The 24,810-nt window shown below is 50.1% G+C and overlaps 2 protein-coding genes across 2 annotated transcripts; both read right to left on the bottom strand.

Moving 5' to 3' along the window:
• Window positions 1–428: 428 nt before the first annotated feature.
• FBXL18 (F-box and leucine rich repeat protein 18) lies at window positions 429–16,508 on the bottom strand. The gene is made up of 5 exons (XM_039360788.1): window positions 16,444–16,508; window positions 15,236–15,436; window positions 13,131–14,680; window positions 10,609–10,827; window positions 429–728 (listed from the first exon to the last, which is right to left on the bottom strand). The coding sequence occupies exons 1-5, from the start codon at window positions 16,462–16,464 to the stop codon at window positions 572–574; spliced, it is 2,148 nt and encodes a 715-aa protein (XP_039216722.1). The 5' UTR covers window positions 16,465–16,508; the 3' UTR covers window positions 429–571.
• Window positions 16,509–18,047: 1,539 nt separating this feature from the next.
• Window positions 18,048–23,819, bottom strand: ACTB (actin beta). Its single transcript, XM_039360787.1, has 6 exons — window positions 23,662–23,819; window positions 21,809–21,937; window positions 20,649–20,888; window positions 19,643–20,081; window positions 19,346–19,527; window positions 18,048–19,032 (listed from the first exon to the last, which is right to left on the bottom strand). Exons 2-6 carry the CDS (start codon window positions 21,929–21,931, stop codon window positions 18,889–18,891), a joined length of 1,128 nt encoding a protein of 375 aa, XP_039216721.1. The 5' UTR covers window positions 21,932–21,937; window positions 23,662–23,819; the 3' UTR covers window positions 18,048–18,888.
• Window positions 23,820–24,810: the final 991 nt, after the last annotated feature.

Here is a 24,810-nt window from a genome sequence, read left to right as displayed (position 1 = left end):
CCTTTTTGGAGTGTCTTAAAAAATTAACGGACAGCATAACTCTGAAGCAGAAGAGCGATGTTTCTCAACCTGGGCAACGGTTAGGTGCATGCACTTCCTCTGCGTGCTGGCTGGGGGGAATTCTGGGAGTTGAAGTCCACCGATCAGGTTGAGAAAGAACATGCAAGGAACATCCACAAAGAATGGACTGATGCGACTCGGAAGAAGAGGGGAAGGCTACATTCTTTTTCAGCTGAAATTCCTCTTTCCTTGAATCCCACCTCAAGTTAAACAAGAATTCAGATACTAAATAGCAAGGAAGGAACATTATACGGGAAGGTCCCCTTCCTAGTCACCGCCCGTTCCCACGTTCTGCAGAAACAAGGGCTAGAATATTATTTTTTTTTAAAAAAAAAAAATGGTGGTGGCGATGGTGGGGGTTACAATTTTTTTCCAAGGGCAAACTTGGCCCAAATGGGATCCTCGGAGCAGCATCGAGAACCGAACGGCATTCCAACAACGGTCACGAGACTCAACAAGCAATGACGGTCAACCGAGGAGGAAGAGAAAACTGGCCAGGTTGCTTCGCCCGTCACCACCACAGATTGGGCGGCTCCTCGGCCACCCGGCTTTTGAACAAGGTGATCTCGTCCAGGTGCATCATGGGGACGTCCCGGATGACCTCGGTTAGGTCTTCGTGCAGGAGAGGGAACACCACCACGTTCAGCGCAGGTCGGTCAGCCTGGAAACTAACCCAGAAATAAGAAGCATTAAGGAAGACGGAACGGTGCTGTTGTTAGCATTCACAGTTTGCAAATCCCAGATTGGGGAGTCCTCAACTTATGAGCACAACTGGGACCAGGATTTCCACTGCTAAGCAAGGCTTAGCTGACTGGTTAAAGCATTGGTTCTCAACCTTTTTAATGCCACAACCCTCAACCGGTCATAAGTCGAGGACTACTCAACTGGTGCAGCACCGTTTGTAGAATGGGACTTTTGGTGGCCTCAGCAGGGCAGAGACAGCCTGGACCATTCCTATTGGCTTTTGAAAGCCAACAGAATTAGACTCTATTCAAGAGAGTCTATTCTATTGGCTTTCAAAAGCCAATAGAATAAAAGGGAGTACCACAGCTAAGGAAAAGGGGGGGGGGGGAAATGGCGGACTGCGTTGTTTGGCGACCCCCGTGAAATGGTTGTTCGACCCCAAATGGGATCCCGACCCACAGGTTGAGAACCACTGGGTTAAAGCGAGTGTGGCTGGCTCAGGAATTCTGGGAGTTGAGGGCCACAAGTCAAAAAAGAGCCAAGGTTCCCCACCCGTGACCTGGTCCCTTTTCTTGCTCTTTTAGGCATTGTCAGGTCTGCCTTCCTCCCACAACTCTAGAATCTACTGTCCTAAATTTTCCGCCCTGCCGTTAATTCCCCCTTATTAAAAAAGGAAGGAAGGGGCCATCATAAATTTCTCTCTCATCCATGTACACACACAGGGCTGCAGGCATAATTAATGCAACAGGAGAAAGCACTGCAGCAAAGCATGGTGGTCGTACGCGCGCAGCAGCAAAAGAGAGGCTGCAGCACTTAAAATCCCATCCACAATATTTTTCTCCGGGAAATGTCCGTGCAGGTGTGGGGGGGAACATTTATATATCTTAAAAGCCGGTGCAGACAGGATAACGATGGCTACGTAAAGAAGCAACAGGGTAGGGCTTGAAAGGTGAATAGCAGGTGGTGCCAAGAAGGAAGTGAACATACATGCTCAAATGCACGCAGAGGAAATCAAAGTATTGCGCCTTGGATGCCAACGGAGGAAATGCAGGTCACCTCTTTTTTTAGTGGGAAAAGAGAGCTTTAAGAAAGAGGCCATTTGTTGCACGCTGTTTTCTTTCTCTCTGCCTCTTATTCAAGCATTATTCCTTTTACAGGGCTGAGAACAGGACGTGTTCTTCTTCCCCGTGAAATGGACACTAAAATCCGTGCGATTACGCACGGGAGTAAAATGGACCGGCTTCTGAAAGCACCAAAGAGCGAGAGAAGAACCTGCTGACGGTTTAAAATCCGATTCTGAGTTTCTAGCCCTCTTGACTGCTGCACGTAGAAGGAAACAGGCAATCCTGCCCTACCGATAATGGCTGGATGATACAGTCGGGACTAGATGTTAAGAAACTGTGACATGTGACCTGACTGGGGAGAAGCAGTAGAAGTTTGGTTAATAAGATTTAGATCCTATTTTCATGCCCAAGGCGGGACTAGAACTCACCGTCTCCTGGCGATTGGCCCAAACTCACCCAGCCGGCTTTCGTCCCTAAGGCAGGATTAGAACTCACCCTCTCTTGGGGATTGGCCCAAAGTCATCCAACTGGCTTTTGTGCCTAAGGTGGGACTAGAATTCACCGTCTGCTGGCTAACTTCCAGATGGGTGAACCAACTCCCACCATTTCAGCAATGGCCAGGCAGGTTGGGGCATTCTGGGAGTTGCAGTCCACCCTTCTGGAAGCTGCTGGGAATGGCATTAATTGCCATTATTTCGTACCAACTAGCAGCAGCTTTTGAGAGTAGCTTGCCTTCCAAAAAAAACCCAAAAACCTGGCCAGGCTTTAATCCCAACTCCACATTAATTGGAATTAAAGGTAACTGTTGGAATCTATTTTCATAAATCAGCAAAAAGTGCCCAGATCAATTGGCGAGATGATTTCATCAGGTAACAGCGCACCAAAGCGAACTCCTTCCAATAATGCCTTCTTTCCAAGTGCTTAATCAATGAAATAATATATATATATATATATATATGAATCCCTGCCAGTACTGAGGGGATAAACATCCAGGAGCTGATCGCCCAAACCTGCACATTCAGCTTTTTTTTTTGGTCACTGCTGGCTTGTTGCTTCAGCAGCTGAACTTTCCAAGAAAACAGGCAGGGGAATGTGAGTTGGGGCACAGTTGCTAAGACCCCACCCCAGAAAAAAAAAAAGGCCACCGGGAATAAGGAGAGGCCTTCTGTGCATGCAGGAGTGGCCGCTTTCTCCTTCTGTTGGCTTGGCTAGCCCGATGTGCCCTGCAGTAAATTCATACCGAGCGCTTTGAAATCCCAGAATATATGGCAGTTGGCTAAGCGCCAAGGAGAAACATCCTACGGCGCCCAAGGGGAGCAGTTGGCCCAAGAGGGCAAGGATTAAAAGAGGCAGAACAATCCCTTCCAGCCTCCAGGCTTGGCTACGTCATCGCTGGCAGAAAAAAACACACACCCTGGGAAGCTGTTTTTCCAACCTCTCTGCAAATTAAGAAGTTATTTCAATAATTGGCCAATTAAGCCTAATTCATACTTAGGAAACACATTAATGGTGCTGGCCTCTTGTCCCCCTTCTCCCCCCACGCCCCACCCACGCCCGTTCTTGCATCAAGTGGTGCATGTTGACACAAACAAGCCAGGATGAGGAGGCTTTCAATGGGGAGGAATAATCTGGGGCTGCAGAGGAGGTGGAAGCTGGCTTTCCCCATGGATTTGGCCTTGTCAGGGGGTGGCAAAGGGGGGATCACGTGACCTCGGGGCGCTGTGACCGTCGTAAGTACGAACCAGCTGCCCGGCGCCTGAATTTTGATCCCACGATTGTGGGGAGGCTGCGACGGTCACAAGTGGTGAAAAACGGCCCTTTTTTCAGGGCCGTCGTAACTTTGAACGGTCACTAAGAGAAGTGCGGTGAGTCGAGGACTGCCTGTGGTTCTACATGGGGTCTCTCTTTCACCAGCTTCTGCCCGCTGCTTCTTGTCCTGCCTCCGGGCACTCTGGAGAGTCCGTTGGGCCCCACTTTTCTGTGACAGCCCCCCAAGTCCTGGAAGACGGCTGGCCTGTCACCTCCCATCCTTAGACCGTCTCCCTAGACCTCCTTCCAGAGAAGGCTCTTCTTTCTTCCTGGGGGGGGGGGGTGCCGCCTAGCAATCTGGAGGCGGTTCTGTGTGCCTGGATTGGGTGTGAAATGGCTTTTATTCTCCGACTTGCCTCTCCTTCCCACAAGGAGGAGGTTAAAGAAGAGAGAGACAGCACCAGATTCGCCTTCCACTTTGCATTTCATCTTCATAACTACTTGGAAGGAGAGACAGGCTGAGATGCCTTATGGTTCAAAATCTCTCTCTCTCTCTCTCTCTCTCTCTCTCTCTCTTATTCTCTCTCTCCCTTCCCTCCCTCCCTATCTCTCTCCTCTCCCTTCCTCTCTCTCCCTCCCTCCATCTCTCTCTCTCTCTTCCTCCCTCTCTTTATCTATCTTCCTCTCCCTTTCCTCTCTCTCTTTCTCTATCTCCTCTCCCTTCCCTCCTTCCCTCCCTCCTCTCTCTCTCTCTCTCCTCTCCCTTCCCTCTCTATCTTTATCTCTCTATCTGTCTATCTATCTCTAACTCCTCTCCCTTCCCTCCCTCCCTCCTCTCTCTCTCTCTCTCTCTCTCTCTCTCTCTCTCTCTCTATATATATATATATATATATATATATATATATATATATATATATCCTCTCCCTTCCCTCCCTCCCCTCTATCTTTATCTCTCTCCTCTCCCCTCCCTCTCTTTCTCTATCTCCTCTCCCTTCCCTCTCTCTCTCTCTCTCACACACACAGAGAGAGAGATAGAGAGAGAGAGAGAGAGAGAGAGAGAGAGAGAGAGAGAGAGAGGGAGAGAGATACGTTCAGGGCTGAACATGTCACAGCCCAGCACTTCCAGGGCTGCAACACCACACTGGTTTTTGTTTTTTTTTTTTTTTGCAGAGCTGAGGATGCTCTGGGCTTGAGCCTTAGCCTGACTGCATCCCACGTTCATTTCCATAATCTTTATTCTTCTGGCTCAATACTGATTGAGCCTGGTCTTCAAAGTGTGTCGGTTGCAAAACGCAAGGAAGCTTTTAAAACAATCCACCCTGCAAAGCTTTGATTTCCAGATTGCCCAAAGGAGAGTCCCTTGGAAGGAGAAAAGAAGTGGATCCCGCATGCTCTCGTGATTCAGAGGGGAAGGTGTAAATTCAGCACCCTCCTCCTCCTTTATCTTCCCAAGTTTGATGAAATCAGCCCCAAGGGGAGGGGAGGGGAGGGGGAGAGTAGGCAGGAACTGCTTCTCCCCAGAGCAGACTCCAATTTCAACAAGTGCCCCCACCCTTAAGGAACGCACACCAAGAAAGCAGCCCGGGCATTTATTATTAATTGAAGCTGACAGGCGGATTCAAGGATTCCAAGAGAGCAGGAAGCCAAACAGACAATGAACACTGGAACGAGATCTTAAATGATTCACTACATTAAGCCAATCGGAGGTGGGGAGCCAGCAGAGCTAGCAGACATGCTTAGGCTAGCAAAGAGGGCTTGGCAGCTCCTGTACCAACAGCAGGCTCATCGCCAGCCATCCCCGAGAGTGGCGGAGCTCTTTCAAGGTCAGGAGGAGGCAAAATAGAAGAAGAGAAGAGAAGGAACAGGAAACAGGAGGAAAGGAGAAAGGAGGGAGGGGAGGAGGCAAAATAGAAGAGAAGAAAGAGAAGGAAAGGGAAACAGGAGGAAAGGAGAGGAGAAAGGAGGGAGGAGGAAGAGGCAAAATAGAAGAGAAGAAAGAGAAGGAATGGGAAACAGGAGGAAAGGAGAGGAGAAAGGAGGGGGAGGAGGAGGCAAAATAGAAGAGCAGAAAGAGAAGGAACAGGAAACAGGAGGAAAGGAGAAAGGAGGGAGGGGAGGAGGCAAAATAGAAGAAAGAAGAGTAGAAAGAGAAGGAATGGGAAACAGGAGGAAAGGAGAGGAGAAAGGAGGGGGAGGAGGAGGCAAAATAGAAGAGCAGAAAGAGAAGGAACAGGAAACAGGAGGAAAGGAGAAAGGAGGGAGGGGAGGAGGCAAAATAGAAGAAAGAAGAGTAGAAAGAGAAGGAATGGGAAACAGGAGGAAAGGAGACGAGGGAGCAGGGAGGGAGGAGAAGGAGGGAGAGGGGAAGGAGGAGAAATAAAAAAGAGAAGAAAGAGAAGCAATAGGAAACAGGAGGGAGGAGGAGGGCTGAAGAAGGGGGAAGATGGGACCTGCTGGGTGAGGGAGAAAGATTTACTCTTTTCAAGACAAACACCCCACTGAGGCCCAACAGTTTTCCCTCGCCTTGATGCTCTAACCGCTACCTGGAGCCCAGCAACTTCAACCTGCCTTCGCTTCGGCAGCGCCCGCGGACCCACAGCTTTCTGCAAATTTAGCATCTGCATCCTTCTGACTATTTATTTTATTTATTTCTCTAACTGCGGCCAGTGGCAGAAGATACTTCACTCTTTGGGCTTGGGGATGCATTCATTCTCGAGGTTGCCAGACAAGAGAAGAGGAATTGATGATGATTAATGAGCTGCAGGAGGGACCAGCTCTAAGCAGAAAGGGGGGGGGCGAGAGGGAAGAAAAGAGCGGAATTTAATATTTCGGCTTGACTAAAGGAGAATTAAAGAGAGCGGGTGGGGGCCTGTTGGGGAAGGAGGAAGGTAACTATGTCAAGGGTGTGATCGTTGCTCTGGGCATGGATGTGTGTGTGTGTGGAAAGGGAGACAACTGGAGGCCCCGTATATACACGACAACTAGAGAAGTGGAGGAACTCTTGAGGAGGGATAGGGGGGAAAAATCCTCTGATACGTGTCAATTGATACCTATCAATCATCTGAGACCTTGGAAGTTAACATTTTCAAACATCGTTTGGCACCTGATTACTCTGATATTAGTTTACACACATAAAGAGAGATAGAGATAGAGATAGATAGAGATAGATAGATAGATAGATATAGAGAGATAGACAGATAGATAGATATAGAGAGATAGATAGATAGATAGATAGATAGATAGAGAGATAGATAGATAGAGACAGAGATAGATAAAGAGAGAGAGAGAATTCCTTTCTGCAAAACTGGATAATTTCTTCCTGCAAAACCGGATTCGCTCCTCAATAACCTCTCGCGTTCTGCCCTTGAAAAGACTACCAGCATCTCAGGAGCAACACACAGACTGCTGCTTGATATACATTTTCTAAATAAATAAATAAATCACCAGAGAGGATGGGAGAAAAAGGAGAAGGGTCCTTGAGGGTGCAAAGAGAGGCCAACCTTTCTTTTCAGGTTGCCCTGTTCCCCCCCCCTCCAGCTCCTTAGGTAATGAGCAGAAAGCTGCTTTTTCTGAAGCGTTTGCACCTAGTGGTAGCTCCGTTGTAGGGATTTTTTTTTACTTGGGGTTGCTTCTGCAGTGGGGAGGGAGGGAGGGAGGGAAGAAGGGGGGGGGGAGGAAAGGAGCCGAGGTGATAACAACTTTTCCTGCAGAATGGGAGAGGACACAACCCCCGCCCCAATTTGCCTATACAACATGATGGTGGGGATGTTTTAAGGAATAACCACAGTGCCACCTCGGGGTGGCTGAAGACAGCCTGGACCTTAGGACGAAGAAGACGCAGGGGTGCAGCTACAGGTGTGGCATGGGACAGGACCTCACCTGCCTGGAGTTGCCACAGGCAGGGATTTGCGAAAAACACGAGAGCCCTTTCGAATCAGGACAAAAGCTGAATATCTAAGGGAAGGAAGCAAAGCAAAACCCCTCTTGGGATCTAGCAGCGTGCTAGATGGTTTATTAGATAAATAAATGGTTTATTTAGAACATGGGTTTGGCAAAGCAGCCGCGGCGAGCATGGCTGGCTGGCTGGGGGATTTGAGGAGCTGAAGTCCACCAGTCTTAAAGTCGCTGAGGTTGGAGACCCCTGGTGTAACGGTCAAGGAGGCATCAGCGAGACCCAGATTCAAATCTCCTCGCTGGAAGGAAGCTCACTGGGCGCTCTAAAAACCAAGCACTGTCTCTCAACCCATCCCAGGGCTGTTATTGTGGGGAAGGGGGGGGGGAAATGGCAGGAAGGAGCGTTACATACACTGCCTCCGTACGAAATGGGGTAGGGAAATCAATGTTTTCTCAACTCCGGCCAACTTTAAGCCGTGTCAAAACCTCAACTCCCAGAATTCCCCAGGGGTCTGAGCTGGGGAAACGCAGATGTCAATCAAACCAACCATCGATCAAAGAGCTTATAATCACCTAGGCCACGTTCAGGTAAGGCCCTCGCGGGAATCCCTGAAGACCACTCTCAGGTAGTAGCTATGGAGATGAACCCACGGCCAGCAAAAGATGGGTTCTCGTGTGCCTGGCTGTGGAATATAGTCGTGAGGATTAGCGGCCTCTGACAGCCTCTTCCTAATCTCCCTTTTTACACCACCTAAATTAACAGCCACACAAAAGACTCACAGGAAGGGGGTCTTTTCATTAACTCAAGCCCCTCTCTCTCCTGGCAGAGAAAGTGGAAAAACCACATTTTCTCTCATTCACCTTTGTGCTTTTAAAACACGAAACCAGGAGATGGTTCAGACTGCTGTTTTAAGAAACAGAGGATAAGCCGCCCGTGAATGTTATTTCTGGCAGAAACGGTGCCTACAATATCTACCTTATTGTTCCAGCTGTCATCTGTCACCCCATTCAAAGCACTTAGCGGGCATACAAATTTTTTTTTTTTCGTTGTTGTTCCAAAGAGAGGCTTGGAAATACAGGAGGCTGGATGAGTGATTTCTGAGCTGTCAAATCAGCTCGGCCCACCTCAAAAAAAGTCATTGCAAGGCTGAAAGGGACGACGTCTTGAAGGGCAAGCGGCCATACAGGTAGTCTGTGACTTTAACAAGCACAATTGGAGCCAGACTCTCCTTTGCTAAGACAAGGAGCTGGTGAAGTGAATTGTACCCAGTTTTATCAACATTTTTTTTTTTACCATGGTCGTTAAATAAATCTCACCGTTTGTTTAGGAGATCCAGCTTCCCCGATTAACTTTGCTTGTTGGGCGTCAGCTGGGAAAGTCCCAAAGGGCAATCCACTGTAAATGCATGCTGGTTTACCTGAATTTTGATTTATTGGATGGTGGGGATGCTGTGAGAGTTTTATGTGTGAGGGGAAAAGTAACTTTTTTGGGGGGGGGGGGCTGTTATATCTTCGACCCGTCACTCAACAAACGATGGTTAAGCCGAAGATTAGCTGTAAGTATAAACCTTTATCAGTGACCCCAGTCTTTGCTCAGCTGTGGCAAGCAAAAGCCCTTGAGTTTTACGAGTGAAAAAGTAGACACACAACTCCGGATTCATTGATTCATCTGAGTCTCCCCTGCATGAATAGTCCCGGTGACTAGGTAGGCCAGAGGGGAGGAAGCTAACCACCAGATTGCAAGGACACAAGTGAACAATCAGAGGAGACTGGAACTCATTGGTAGCCTCACACTGTAATGAACAAGGATACCTCATTCAATTTTGCAGCTACTAAGATTGTTGGACGGGAAGGCACAAAAACAGCCAGAGAAGTGATGGAAGCCTGGGAAATAGGCCCAGTGTCAGTCAAAAGGAGTGCTGAATTACCACCAGCTTACCAAGTATTTAGGAGGCGAGGGCTTGGCAGCACACAAGGAAACAGCAGCTGACGACTTAAAAGCCAGCCATCAACACACCCCAATCAACACCTAAAAAGCCACATACAACAGGCACTATAAATGCCACACACATAAAAGAGCCCAAAACACACAAGTCTGCCAGGGAGACGTTCCCTGATGGGCTCCAGCATGAAAGTTCAAAAGACTAAATCTCCGGTTCCGGTGACCGACCCAGATTGGATCCTTCAACATTATCCTGGGACCGCTGTAGATTTGCCTTCATTCACGAGACTGATCTGATCGAGATCTTATTAATTTTTAATACTACCCTAAGAGCACAAAACAAAGGACTACAGCCAAGAATCAAATGCAAAAAGAATGTATTATATTGTTTGCAGCTTGCACCGAGGTTATTCTTTTTCAAGGGATTGGAACTAGGAAGATGGAAAAGAACAGCTGCAGGCCTGGTGGTTACAGAGAACGTAACACAACACAAAAAGGAGATCCAAGTTTAGATCAGTGGGCAGGCGAAGAAAGGAATAACAGGGACATAACTTCTGGATTTGGGGGGGGGGGAAAGCTCCCTTTAGACCAGTGGTTCTCCACCTGTGGGTCGGGACCCCATTTGGGGTTGAACGACTATTTCACGGGGGTCGCCAAACAACGCAGTCCGCCATTTTTTCCCCCCTTTTCCTTAGCTGGGCTACTCCCTTTTATTCTATTGGCTTTTGAAAGCCAATAGAATAGACTCTCTTGAATAGAGTCTAATTCTATTGGCTTTCAAAAGCCAATAGGAATTGTCCAGGCTGTCTCTGCCCTGCTGAGCCCGCCAAAAGTCCCATTCTGCAATTGGTGCTGCACCAGTTGACTAGTCCTCGACTTACGACCGGTTTAGTCCTCGACTTACAACCGGTTGGGGGTCGCGGCATTAAAAAGGTTGAGAACCACTGCTTTAGATGAATTCAGTTAAGACAGGGGTATCCAACCTTGCCAAGTTTAAGACTGGTGGACTTCAACTCCCAGACTTCCCCAGCATTCTAGGAATTCAAGTCCACACAGTCTCAAAGTTGCCAAGGTTGGACACCCGTGAGTTAAGGCAACGAAGAAAGATCTGTTCAGAAAGAAGCTAAATCATCATCAGAAACACACTGCCCGGATTAATGGCCCAACAGGAGCACACCAAAGGAGAATCAGATGCGAGTTCCCCCCCCCTCTCACCTGCGTATTAGGCTCTGCTGCAGGCTTTTGCAAACGGTGAGCGACTCCCCCATGAACATGTGGCACATGATCACCTCGGGGCAGGCGGCCATGAACGACATCACGGCATCGGACTGCAGCATCCCACTCCGGGAGATGATGCAAAGACGCTGCAGGGAGGAGCAGCAGCTCAGGGCGTGGAAGAATTGGGCATTGGCGTGGAAGTAGGGCTGCTCAAGCCTAGGAAGAAAAAAAAGGGCCAGTTGGACAGAGTTTGACCAGATAATGATAATAATAACAATAATAATAATAATATTGGAAGGGACCAACAACAATAATATTGGAAGGGACCAACAACAATAATAATAATATTGGAAGGGACCTTGGAGGTCATCTAGTCCAACCCCCTGTTCAGGCAGGAAACCCAACACCATTTCAGACAAATGGCTGTCCAGTCTCTTCTAAAAAACTTCCAGTGTTGGAGCATTCACCTTCTGGAGGCAGGTTGTTCCACTGGTTAATTGTTCTCACTGTCGGGAAATTCCTCCTTAGTTCTGGGTTGCTTCTCTCCTTGATTAGTTTCCCTCCGTTGCTGCTTCTCCTGCCTTCAGGGGCTTTGGAGGACAAGTGGACCCCCCTCGTCTTTGTGGCAGCCCCTCAAATACTGGAAGACGGTTCTCATGTCACCCCCTGGTCCTTCTCTTAATTAAACTAGAAATACCCAATTCCTCCAATTGAGGAGACCTTATGAAATCTTTAAAGAGCAAAACACATACAGAAAAAAAGGGGGGAATTGGGAGAATTATTATCTTAACACTCTGGTGGGTGGGGGGCGTGATGGAAATCAATTTAGGGCAGGGATAGGCAACCTTGGCTCTTTTATGACTCGTGGACTTCAACTCCCAGCATTCCTGAGCCAGCATAAAAGAGCCAAGGTTGCCTACCCCATTGTCTTCAAGAACAGAGCAGGGCTGGGGGGAAAAAACCAGCTTGCAATTTGCCGCTCAATCCACCAGATGGCGCTGTTGCTCTACTCCTGATTAAAATCCCCCTTTCTAAGGCTTCCTTTGACAGCCAGATAAACATCTGTAGAGGTGGAAGAGAGAGAGAAATAGCTGTAATTCCCAGATGGCTACATCAAATACAAGGCCCCCTATTGCATGGGGAAGACCCCCCCCGTCCTCAGTAAGGAACAGAGCCCTCTGAGTACCCTCAACAAGGATAGCTCTTAAGGGGGGGGGTCTATCTGCATCTCCTGGACGACGCCTATGTCACCTCAAGGGGTGAGACTGGTGGAAGACTCCAGGGCAGTGTTTCTCAACCTTGACAATTTTAAGGCATGTGGACTTCAACTCCCAGAATCCCACACTGCTGGCTGTGGAATTCTGGGAGTTGAAGTCCACATGCCTTAAAATTGTCAAGGTTGAGAAACACTGCTCCAGGGGAAGGTGACTCGGCTGTGGAGCTGGAAAAAAAACCCTTTTCCCCTCCCATGGAATGACATGGAAGACTGGAAGTTTTCAATCATCCAGGTCGTGGTTATCCCAAAGGTGATTTTCAAAAGTTTTTTTTTCCCGCCTTGAAAACGTTTCACTTTTCACCTGAAAAGCTGCTTCTTCTGAAGAAGAATTGAAGAAGCTTCTTGGATGAGAAGTGAAACGTTTTCAAGAAAAGTAAAAACACAAGGAAGTCCAAGTGCCTTTTGAAAAGCAACTACAGAACCAGCCAACAGAATACAGAGCTGGGAGGGACCTTGGAGGTCTTCTAGTCCAACCCCCTGCTCAGGCAGGAGACCCTACACCAGTGGTTCTCAACCTGTGGGTCGGGACCCCATTTGGGGTCAAACGACCATTTCACGGGGGTCGCCAAACAATGCAGTCCGCCATTTTCTTTTCCCCTTTTCCTTAGCTGTGCTACTCCCTTTTATTCTATTGGCTTTTGAAAGCCAATAGAACAGACTCTCTTGAATAGAGTCTAATTCTATTGGCTTTCAAAAGCCAATAGGGATTGTCCAGGCTGTCTCTGCCCTGCTGAGCCCGCCAAAAGTCCCATTCTGCAAACGGTGCTGCACCAGTTGAGTAGTCCTCGACTTACGACCAGTTGGGGGGGGTCGCGGCATTAAAAAGGTTGAGAACCACTGCCCTACACCATTTCGGACAGGTGCCTGTCCAATCTCTTCTTAAAAACCTCCAGTGTTGGAGCACCCACAACTTCTGGAGGGAGACTGTTCCACTGATTGTTCTCACTGTTAGGAAGTTTCTCCTTAATTCCAGGTTGCTTCTCTCCTTGATTAGTTTCCATCCAGTGTTTCTTGCCTTCTGGTGCTTTGGAGAATAAGTTGACCCCCTCTTCTTTGTGGCAGCTCCTCAAGTACTGGAATACTCTATCATATCTCCTCTAGTCCTTCTTTTCTCTAAACCCAAATCCCAAATCCTGCAACCGTTCTTATCTGTTTTAGCCTCCTTTGGGACAGTGACACCGAAGGATCCCTGGCTGCTAAAACAGGAAAAGCACAGGGGGGAAAAGCTGCTTGGTTCTCTCACCTGAGATCCTGCAAACACCTGCAGTGCTTCAGCATGTCCATGAGAGCCGTCACGTACATCACCTTCCCCATCAGGCCCAGGTTGGCCAAGGACAGAGCCCGCAGGCGCTGGCACTGCGCCCCAATGTCAACCAGCCCAGAGCCCGTGAGGATATTGGGCAACTGAGCCAAGGTGAGGCTCTGAAGGTAGGCCAGCTGGCCAATGGCAGCCACCTCGGCGTCCCCGATGTGCTGTGCCCGGCTGCAGGGGGGCAGCGAGTTCCGAATGGCCGGCTCGTTCCGGGGCATGGCCGAGGAAAAACTGGAGCCGATCAGCTCCAATTTTTCCAGAAAGGGGAGAGACTCCAGAAGAGTCCAAAAGACAGAGGATTGCGGTCTGGGATTGCTCTGTTCTAAGCAGTTCCTGGGATAGGTCTGCACCCCAATCCGGACCTTTTTCCCAAATCCTTGAGAGACCGCGTGAGCCACCGGCTGCACCGAAGGCCTGTCGCCAATCGCTGCGGCCCTGTCGGCCACGGCGCAAACAGGCAGGGCCAGGGAGAGGAGGCCTTTCAGACGAGCCAGGACCTGGCAAAGGTGCTTGCCCAGGCCCTCGGGGCTGTGATGGTGGGCAGCGGAGAGGTTGAGGTGCCTCAAGTTGCAGCAGGCATCCACCAGGGCTTCCACGATACCACTGTCAATGTCGTCTTCCACTTTCCGCAACAAGGAATCGGGCGACAGGCAGTGGACGCAGCCGCTCAGGTTCAAGCTGACCAAAGTGCACAGGTCTTTGCCGCTGTTCAGCACCCGCTGGACCAGCTGCCCACCGGACAGACTGCAGCGGCTGAAGCTGAAATAAAAAGGCTTGCTAAACTTCAAGTGCTGCAAGAGGCTGGAACCGTTCATCCAGGAGCGAGGCAGCTGCAGGGCGTCTAAGGTCACGTTCCTGGCCATGGAATCCAACAGGTTTTTCACGGCACAGCTCTGGGCGAATCCACCCGGGGCAGAGATGAGGAAGGCGTGAAGCTTCTCCGGGGTCCGGTCACTCAGCACTGCCAAGTAGAGCCTCACCACTTCCTGGTTGACCGGGCCGGGAGCCAGCCGGGCATAGAAGACCCGTAGATTCTGATAATGGGGCACGTTGCTCTCTCCCACCATGAGCTGTCCCGAGATGATTAAACCCTCCCGGGATCGATCGAGGATCTCAAAGTACAACAGCAGCTTCTCCAGGCTAGTGCAGCAGGGCACCACCCCATAGGACGGGGTGTAGAGGGTCTGTTTCAACTCCAGCACCCGGCTCAGGGTGGCCTTGCACTCACTGCTCAAGTGGGAGGCGTCGAACCCAGGATTCACGTCGATGGCCAACGAGCGAAGCTGCTGCAAGGCAGAGAGCATCTTCGAGAGGCGAAGGGAGGTGAGGTGGCAGCCGGACAGGTTCAACTTCACCAAATTCTTGCAGCGGGTCACTTGATCGATGGTCAAGCCAGGCAACCAGTAACAGCCGGTCATGTCCAGCTCCTGGATGCCTTTCCCAATCTCCTTCATCAGCTGCTTCGCTTTGTCTTTGTCCACCTGCATGGAAGCCATCAAGGAGAACTTTAGGAGCTCAAAGGATCCCAGTTAGGCCAGGCCTGGTTTTGAGCATAAAAACCAGGGACGGAAGACTGAACTTTATGATCATGGGCAGGTCCTAGAGAATCATGAAAAAGTAAGCACCACTGACTCTGGTGGAAACACCAAAATCTTCCCTTCCCTACTTTTATACATATGTTGTATATAGCATGTTTAAATGTGTGTTGTGTATGTGTACACTTTGAGAGCAACTAAATTTCATTTTTAATATGTGCCAATGTGCCCACAGTAAAAAAATGACAATAAAGGTTATCTATCTATGTATCTATCTACCTACCTACCTCCCACCCACCCAAAGGCCCTCTCTGATGTTAAGAGGCCTCTTGAAATCTCTTCAAATCAAACAAGAGTCACTGCTAGGTGCGTTTATTCTATTTATTATTTATTTATATCCCACTTTAGTATTTTTATAAACTTCAGGCAGCAAATACACACCATACTCAGTGCATCCAACTATCTCCTAATTCTGAACCGCCTTTGACAGCCCCTGCTCACCTGATAATCTTTATGCAGGATCACGGTATGAGTGAGGCTTTTATCAAGACTAAGGGCGGAGAGTTTCCGACAGACCCTTCGGACATTCAAGACAAGATCTGACACAGGAGTGTATCGCAAGATGTGTAAGAGGATTTCATCTGAAAACTCCATTAAGTTCATGCCGATATTCTCCTCCCGGTTCTCCACACTTGTTACGTCCTGCAAGCGGAAAACAAGGACTCAGAAAAGACACAGTAGGAATGAAAAGCTGGGGAAGAAATCGGTCTGAATCACCAAAGTACTCAATCAACTGAGAACTGTTGCACTATTTCATTTTGATGTATGCCGATTGGTGTACATTCAAAGTGACAATAAAGTTATTATTATTATTACTACTATCATTTTTACATGTTTATCCATCTTTAGAACTCTGCCCTAAAAAGACAGCTTGGTGGATGATTTAATGACACAACTGGTCACCCAGCTGGCTTTGTGTCTGAAATGAGACTAGAACTCACCGTCTCTTGGCTTCTAGCCTTAACCACTACAACCAAACTGGCTTTCCAAGATTAATATCTTTCTTTCTTTCTTTCCCTTCCTCCCTCCCTTTTTTCCAATCTTTTTCTTTCTTCTTTCTTTCCCTTCCTTCCTCTCTCTCTTTCTCTTTTTTGGTTCCTTCCTTCCTTCCTTCCTTCCATCATCAACTCTTATTGTATGCTTGCCTGCTGGCCCGACTCTCCATTCTTCCTACCCTGCGTTTCCTCCCTTTCAGAAACCTGGACGAGGAAGGGAAGGCCAGACCATGGTAAGGCCTATTGGCCCGGCAGGCTGTGGACGATGGGAGAGATGGTCCCCTAAAGGCAGTCTCGAACGCCCTTAACAAGCAATGTCCAAGCAGCTGGTGGGAGGTCATAAGAAAGGCGGCCGGCACACCCGGAAGGGGGCAAGACGGTCCCTCAGCAGTCGCCGGCCTGCAGAAAATACTAACCCCCCAGCCCCATTGGGCCTCCAAAGCCACAGGGACCCATGTCAGAAACGAGACCGCCCCGCGACTCAGGCCCTCCAAACCGCGTCTGCGACCGCCCAACAACATCCCGCGCGGCACCGCCTGCCCTGACACGCGGCCTCCTTCCGCGTTCAGACGTGCCCTGCGAGTCAGGGGTTGCCATGGAGACGCCGAGGCTTGCGGGAAAGGCGGAGCACTAAGGCCGAAGCGCCGGGCTTACCTCTCCGGAGGAGGCGGCCATGGTCGGGCAAACACCCCCGTCCGAGCCAGCTGAGAGGCTCTTCCCTCCGTCGCCAGCCTCATACGGTTCCCCTCCAGCCGGCACGCCGAAGCGACGCGGACCTCCGGCGCGCTCGTGACCTCACTTCCGCTCCTGAGCTCCGTCTGGGCTGCCATCTTGGGTGAGGCGCCGCGGGCGGCAGCGCCATGATGGGCGTGGCCTCCTGGAGCCGGAGCGTTCCAATCAGGCAGCACTGGGGGGGGGCATAGGGGAGAAAACAAAGAAACTGTCCGGGTTTTTGCAACCTGGAGGGGGGGACCCCGCGATCCGTGCATTTGGATTTGGGGGGCTCCCCTGCAAGCTGCACGCGAGGGTCCGAAGGCTGCCTGCAAATCCTGATCTTGGGGTTTCCAAGCCTGTGCAATGGCCATTTCAAAGCCAGCTTGCTCCCACATGCGTGTTTTTTCGAAGTTAGGAGCTTGAGGCTGGGTGGGCTTCAGCTCCCAGAATTCCCTCTCCAACATACACAAGACCTCAACTCCCAGAATTCCTTCACCAGTATCCATAGACTGCAACTCTCAGAACTCCCCATCACCATTTACAGCAGGGGGAATCCTGGGAGTTGAGGCCCAGCCCTCTTCCAATTGCCAAGTTTGAAAAACATGGCTCAGGACTGTTATTGGTTGGAAACATGCGGAAGACGCCTTCATCCTGCAATTGTTGACAATGGCTAAAATGATACTGGTTGTATTGGACATCATGGATTGTGGGGATGCCACCACAGGCTCTTGCAAGCTATGGGTTTTATCACCTGTGAAATTATGTCCTGCCCTAATGCCAACTTGATGAGCTGCAGTTTGCCAAAACTGTCTACAGAATGTTTTGTATAAAGATAATTGGAATATTGCTTAGAAGAGATAAGCAACTGAAGCTCTAACAGGAATTGCTGGTTTTGCTCTTCAGCTTTTAGAAGTGTTTTTTCACTTGAAGATGTTCAACTCCCAGCCAGCCATGCATGGATTTCAACTCCTGGAAATCTTTGAAGGAGGGATTCTGTTGAATTAAAGCCCATCCATCTTCAAATTGCCAGGCTTCAAAATTAAGTTTTAGATTGACCCTCTAACAGGGTTGTTAAGAAAAGGTGGGTTTGCTGTCTTGAGTTACTTACAAAATAATTAAGAGGCATAAAATCCAAAATACTATTCCATTCTCCGGCCATCTTAAAAAGAAAGCAGCAGCCAACATGGCTAGCTGCTGGTAGTCCAAATCGGGGCTTTGGTGGCTCAGTTGCAAGTGTGAAGAACTAATCTAGGTCCCCATTTATTTGGGATAAATACATCCTTTGAGGCCGGGGTCTCCAACCTTGTCAACTTTCAAGACTTGTGGGACTTTTAACTCCCAGAATTCCCAAACCATGTTGCCTAGGGAATTCTGGAGTTAAAAGTCCACAAAAGTTGAGTAAAGAGGGAGCTTGGGAAAAAGAGTCTAAAGCAGCAGATTCTCAAAGGACAAGTGAGTAGAGTCCACTTTGTGCCAAGTTCCCATCCACCAATTCAAATGTTGAACGATACCTGTTGACTTGATAAAAACCAAACAATCCACAGTTATGGTTGTGCATCTTTATTTGAAACTGGGTATTTTTTTTTCTTTTTCGAGTCAGTGTGTAGTTTTGCCTTCCCCTCCCTCTGCCCTGGTACCCCTTATACATACTGGCATCAAAAGGGTGCAAATAGTGCTTCCCTTTGGGAAGTGGGGGGGGGATATAGAAGGGAGGAGACTGTAAAACCCTTCACACGGTCCATTGGGAAGAAGAGAAACCACACGCAGCCACCCTTTTTTTTTGACCCAAAATAATCTTAATTTTAAAAAAAAAACACCCAAAGATGACAATCAAGTGTGGCTATTTTTTTTTAAGTTTTGTTTTAAGGCGCAAGAGACAGAGACACTTGAATCATGATTCACATACAAGCTAATACTTTCTATTAAAAAAAAATAAACCTCAAAAAATCTGTTTCCTGCTCTTTGGAAAGAGCTGGGCTGCTGCCTTCACTGAGGCTGGTTTAACTTCCTCTCAATGCGTTAGACACTATTTGGAATGACTTTATCGTTTTCAAAAACAACACACATACAATCAAGGTCCTCAGATGCACTGCAGAACTGGGGAGGGGGGAGGTTGGTGGGGGAGGGGTCAGAGAGGGGGTGGTGTTCGCTCCAACTTTTTTTTTTGCATTTTTTTTATTAATAAAGGCTGCCGCCATCACAAAACCTTTTTCTCTCACTGTTCCAGTTTTTATATCCTGAGTCAAGCGCCAAATGAACAAACAAAAGCCATGCCAATTCTCAAAAAACTTTTTCGCTTATGCGCAGTTATGGGGATTTTTTTTTTTTTTGGTCAAAAAAAAAAAAAGAGGAAAAAAAATGCTATGGTGGTAACTAAGTCCTGCTTTAGAAGCATTTGCGATGGACGATGGATGGTCCGGATTCGTCGTATTCCTGCTTGCTGATCCACATCTGCTGGAAGGTGGAGAGGGAGGCCAGGATGGACCCTCCGATCCAGACTGAGTATTTACGCTCAGGTGGGGCAATGATCTATAGGAAGAAAAGAGGAAGCAATCAGAACTTAGAACTAAGGCAGAATCAAGTTACTGGTCCTTAAGATCCAATGTTCCTATTTCAAAAAATGGGTGGGTCCAGACTACTGCTTCCCAATTTTTTGCCCCAAACACCTCCATAAATTATCAAGCAACTTGGGGGACACGCAAGCTTTCCCTCTATAGAAGAGGGAGAGCCAAATTGTGGTTGTTAAACCCAAGCTTGCTGCTTGTGGCCATCACAAAGCCACGCTTGTAGAACCACACTCAACCCGGCCCCCATCTCCACGTCGTTCAGGCTGAAGTCTTACCTTGATTTTCATCGTGCTGGGTGCCAGGGCGGTGATTTCCTTCTGCATCCTGTCGGCAATGCCAGGGTACATGGTGGTGCCACCAGAGAGGACAGTGTTGGCATACAGATCTTTGCGGATGTCAACATCACACTTCATGATGGAGTTGAAGGTGGTTTCGTGGATGCCACAGGATTCCATACCTGCCAAGAGAAGATGCCCGCCATGAAGACAACTAGACACCACATAGAGCCTTCAAGATGGCCATTCGACCCAAGTTCAGATTCTACTTGAAGATCGTGGTCCTTCAGGACTTACCCAAGAAAGATGGCTGGAAGAGAGCTTCCGGGCACCTAAACCGCTCGTTGCCGATGGTGATCACCTGTCCATCGGGCAGTTCGTAGCTTTTCTCCAGAGAGGAACTGGACGCTGCGGTGGCCATCTCCTGCTCAAAGTCCAGGGCAACGTAGCACAGCTTCTCCTTGATGTCACGCACAATTTCTCGTTCGGCTGTGGTGGTGAAACTGTAGCCTCTCTCGGTCAAGATCTTCATGAGGTAGTCGGTCAAGTCGCGGCCAGCCAGGTCCAGACGGAGGATGGCGTGGGGCAAGGCATAACCTTCGTAGATGGGCACAGTGTGGGTGACACCATCACCAGAGTCCATCACAATGCCGGTGGTACGGCCAGAGGCGTAGAGGGAGAGCACAGCCTGGATGGCAACGTACATGGCTGGGGTGTTGAAAGTCTCAAACATGATCTAGATGGGAGGAGAGAGAGGGCCGTGAAGATCGTGGCCAACAGAAGGCCCCATCAACACCATGCGCAGAAAACACCACTGGAAAAATCTAACACATGCTGGACAGATACAAACCTTCATTGCAGGTGTTAAGGCAAACCACACCCTTTCCGTATTGGGCAAATTTTCAGTTTTACAATTTTAAGAAAGCATGATAGAAATCACTCAGAACAAGCCAAAGTTAGTATTTTATTGGGGGGGGGGAGAAGAGACAAAGAAAGAGTGTGAGAAAGAAGAAGCAGTGATGCTCACAAGCCGAATACACAAACAGAAGAGAGAAAGCCGTTTTTTTTTTTATTTGAAAGAGCAGATAAAAACCTTTCCAGATCCAGCAAGAGAAGATTCAGATCAGAAAAGAAAATCCTGCAGAGCTGGGGGAATAAAAGGAAGAAAGAAAGGAAGAAAAAAGATGAACAAAGAGAACGAAAAGATTGCAAAGTATCCTTTTTGTAGGCAGGAGAAGAAAGCAAAAAAGTATAGAGGCGAAATGCTGGGCAGGTTTGCAAGGGACCACATGCAAATACACACCTGAGTCATCTTCTCTCTGTTGGCCTTGGGGTTCAGGGGGGCTTCTGTCAACAACACGGGATGCTCTTCCGGGGCGACTCTGAGTTCATTGTAGAAGGTGTGGTGCCAAATCTTCTCCATGTCATCCCAGTTGGTGACAATGCCATGTTCAATAGGATACTTCAAGGTCAGGATGCCTCTCTTGCTCTGCGCCTCGTCTCCAACATAGCTGTCTTTTTGGCCCATCCCAACCATCACACCCTGTGGAGAGAGGAAGATCAAGACTTTGAAATAAAATAGCCACACAGCCCATTGACAAAGCCCTGGGCAGATGGCCGGCTCAAGCCAACACAACTTAGTCAAAGGTTTTAAACCTAACATTTGGATGGATGTGTTAAGGCACCTTTTGTCTATGGAGATTCTCAACCATCCCCCAAAGGGATTTTCTTTTCCCCCAAAAGGGAACTGGACTTGTTTTCTCTTTGAAAATCATTAGAAGCGAAGAAGCTTCTTGAATGTGAAGTGAAATGTTTAAAAAAACAAAACAAGAAAGTCCAATTGCCTTTTGGAGAAAAAAAAACATTTCTGGGACATAAGGAACCCTTGTAAGGTTTAAGCCAGGTTTCTCAATGCCTTGAAGATGGGTGGACTTCAACACCCAGAATTCCCCTCCCAACAATTCCTGGATTCCTAAAATTCCGACAGGAGGGGAAGTCCACTCACTCATCTTTAGTTTCAGGCACAGGAGAGCTAGACTCTTTGTGGCATCATAGTAAAGTAATAGTTTGTTCAAAGTTGGCACAGAAGCCTGCCTGTAAATTGCAAACTACGGTTTAGAGGGTGGCATGCCACACCAGTCATGGCTTGTACAAGAAACCTTGGTGAAAACAGATTTTGAGAAGTGAACCTGCTCGGGTTTTCCTTCCATTTGTTTCCTGGATTCCAAATTGGTCAAGAAAAGGTCAAGATGAGATACACTAAGAATGGGCAGAGAGACAAGGAAGATCAACTCAGGGACCAAACAAGGATAAACCTAGGTCCCATCTGCAAGACTGTGAGAACCTGCTGTCCAGGAAGGTTAGAAAGGAGTCCTTGAGGTCTAGCAACTTGCCCAATCTTATTTCCATACTCCCTGGCTCGGAAAGAGCTGCAAACCAAGACTGGAGGATCCAGGGACGTACCTGATGTCTGGGGCGACCCACGATGGAGGGGAAGACGGCTCTGGGCGCATCATCTCCTGCGAAGCCGGCTTTGCACATGCCGGAGCCATTGTCAACCACGAGCGCTGCAATATCATCATCCATGGTGATCTGGGAATTGGGGAGGAAGACCATTGAAGGAACAGCTGAGCAACAGCAAAGCCAGCAGTCAGGGCCCCACCCACTTCCTCTTTGCCTACTTCTTCCCTATGCCTCCAGCGGCCACTAGGTGGCGCGCCCGACGCTCTCGGGCAGCCTTCGGAAGCTGAACGGTGCTGCCTGCCGGCTCGCACTATTACCATAAAAGGCAATCGTGAAGATGCAGCCGGCAGCCAGATTTCTTCCCGGCGCTTAGCCACGCCCTGCCAGCCCACCAGCCCCCCCCCCCGCCCCGCAAGGAGGGGGCCATGGCCACGCCCAAAGGCCAGCTCCTCACTCCCCCCTCCCTGCCTAATCCGTCCAGGCAAGACCCGCTAAGCAGGAGGGGACCCCCCCCCCCAGACTGCATGCTCACCAGCTTTGGGGGGGAGGCTCCTAAGGCTTAGCTACCCAACCTGGCTGGGTTGCTGCTTGCAAAAGCTAGCCAGGCGAGGCACGCCCACGCCCAAGTGCACGAGGCTGTCTGTCCCACGGGAAGACCCTGTCTTTTCTCTCTCCCCCCCCCAAAAAAAAGAGGGGGCGCGCGATCTGGATTAGCTCAGGATCAACGGGGGCTAGGCATTCCCTTTGCAAGGTCCGGATGAACCCCGAGAGAAAACAATTCCAGGCCCAAAGTGGGCGCAAGGGGGGGGGGGAGAGAGAGAGAACAAGAGCAGGTACACCCCATGCCGGAGGATGCTTGAACTGAAAGGACTTTTCTTTAAGAAAACAAACAAACAAAATCTCCCCTCCAACACGAGGGCTTACGACCCTTCCTCCTCCGTTTAATGAGGACTAGCCGCTTGCTAGTTTGACACCTTCCCAAACATGCAATTGGGAGGGCTGGAACGAGAGGAGAGGCGCCCCAGACGGATATTCTGCAGCATTTCCTGAGGGTGGGGGGCATCAAAACCCTTAAGGGAGTTCAACCCCCCCCCGCACGCCCCAGCCAACAGACCCACGAAACAAAGAGACCTTCAAGACTTGCTTATGATTGATCGATTACCCCCCCCTCTTCCTCCTCGCCCTTCTCCACCCACGTGCTCTTACAATAGAAAAGCCGACTTTGGCCCCCGGAAAACCTTCAGTCCTGTCGGGGATGGGGGGCACCCCCCCTTCCGTCTCCCCCTCCCTTAAAGCCGTTAAGCAGCGGAGCCCCGCCAAACCGGGAGCGACCAGCCGCCTCCTTTCAATTCGAACTCAGTGCCTGGCTGACCCCCCTCCTTTCCAACAGGCCAGCATTGCGAGGCCGCTTCCAAGCCCCGGGGGTCCCGCTCCGGGCCGGCCGGCGCGCCCCCAGACCACATAAGCGTTTAAGGGGGGGGGTCCCCTGCAACCCCCACCTTTGCACCTTCCCCCCCTCCGTCCGGACCCCTGTGCCCCCAGTACCAGCCGGAGCCCCCCATATATGCACGCCTGGCAGGGCAGAGGCGCACCCCAAACTCCATCCGGGGGGGGCTCTCCAAATCCTTGCGCGGCCTCCAGGAGCGCGGAGTCTCTCCAAAACCCCAGGGACCCGGGAGGGGAGGGTCGAACCCCCTCCTTGCAAAGGCGCAAGCCAGCCCCCCCCCAAACAGCCCAGCGCCCTCCCCCAGCCCCCCAAGACCCTCCCCAGCATTGCAGGCATCCCCGCCACGGTTTGCAAGCCAGCCAGGCAGGTGCGCCTGCCTCTCCTCCTCCCCCTCGGCCCGGCTTACCTTTCGGGGGGAGGCGGCTGCTTCGAAAGGCTCGGCGGCGCTTCTTTTCCTGGAGACCCTTCGGGCGGGGGGAGGGAGACCGGCGCAAGCGAGGCGGCTGAGCGATCCAGCGGCGGACAAAGAGGACCGAAGGGGCGCCTGACGACTGCGCGCTCGGCCGCCGCGCGCCGGGTTTTATACGGGCCGGCCGCCGCGGCTCTCGCCATAAAAGGCAAACTTCGGAACGGCCCGTCCGGATTGGCTGCGCCTCTCGCTCACTCACTCGCCGCCGTCTCGCTGCAGTTCTTTTTCCCCGATTCCTTCCTCCTTCTCGCCTTTGGGGGGGGGGGGGAGAGAGAGAGAGAGAGAGAGAAAGAGAGAAAGATGGATCGATGGATGGAGAGATGGGAAAGGAGCCCTTTGCAGAGGGGCTGCTGTGGGTCCCCCCAAGCTGCTGCTCCCCTGATTTGGTACCCGGGCGATGAGCGGTCCATAGATGGTCCAAAGATGCTTTCCAAGCATCTTCGGGTCCAGCAAGGGATGGTTGGGGCAAAAAACCTCTTTCGCTCCATTTCTTATTGATTTACCTGCTGAAAGGCTTTCTCCAGCCTACCCCAGATCTTGTTTTGCCGTGGGATCCCCTGGGATCCAATCAAGGTTCTCCTTGATTGAACTTGAGGGGCCCTTGGTGCTCTCTGAGCTGGCTTGTTTTCGTGACCCAAACTGGTAAGGGTTGAAAGAAGGAAGGTTTTGGGGTCCTCCTCCCCAGTTGCTGGGAATAAAGGGACTGGGGGAGGTGAGAGGCCAGGCTGTGGCTCCTGGCTGAGATTTACTTCCGAGGAAGCCCCTCAGAGTGGATCTAGAAAACTCTGGGATGCAAAAGTTGGCCAAGTGGGGAGGTGGTCCTCCTTTGGAGGGGTGGGGAGACCCTCTACTGCCTGCCTTTAATCAATCAATGGGCACGCCCCTTCCCCCTTGCAGGAAAGCTGCATTTGAACCCTGGACCCAACTCAACCTGAGCAGTCCTCCCCAAGAGGGAAGGAACCCCAAGTCCAGAAGTGATGAGCTTCCATCTGTGGACTGTTGTCTTGATGAAGACAAGGTGTCCTTTCTCACTAAAACAGCCCTGTGAATCCCGCTGGGCTGAAATGCACCCCTCAGGGATCTGGG

The sequence above is a fragment of the Crotalus tigris genome, unplaced genomic scaffold (assembly GCF_016545835.1).
Source record: "Crotalus tigris isolate CLP2741 ecotype Arizona unplaced genomic scaffold, ASM1654583v1 scf7180000019173.45859301935:6455823, whole genome shotgun sequence".
Taxonomy (NCBI): domain Eukaryota; kingdom Metazoa; phylum Chordata; class Lepidosauria; order Squamata; family Viperidae; genus Crotalus; species Crotalus tigris.
The sequence above is the reverse complement of the archived record's forward strand: the minus strand, read 5'-3'. Positions and strand labels throughout refer to the sequence as shown.

Bases quoted from the DNA above. Each gene is read 5' to 3' on its own strand.
- ACTB (XM_039360787.1), bottom strand. From the start codon at position 21,931: ATGGATGATGATATTGCAGCGCTCGTGGTTGACAATGGCTCCGGCATG. The intron at 20,889-21,808 runs GTACGTCCCTGG...CTCTCTCCACAG, and splicing joins TGGGTCGCCCCAGACATCAG to GGTGTGATGGTTGGGATGGG. The intron at 19,528-19,642 runs GTAAGTCCTGAA...TTCTCTTGGCAG, and splicing joins CTTCCAGCCATCTTTCTTGG to GTATGGAATCCTGTGGCATC.
- FBXL18 (XM_039360788.1), bottom strand. From the start codon at position 16,464: ATGGCCGCCTCCTCCGGAGAG. The intron at 15,437-16,443 runs GTAAGCCCGGCG...TTCCGCTTGCAG, and splicing joins TGGCCGCCTCCTCCGGAGAG to GACGTAACAAGTGTGGAGAA. The intron at 10,828-13,130 runs GTGAGAGAACCA...TTTTCTTCCTAG, and splicing joins AGGTGTTTGCAGGATCTCAG to GCTTGAGCAGCCCTACTTCC.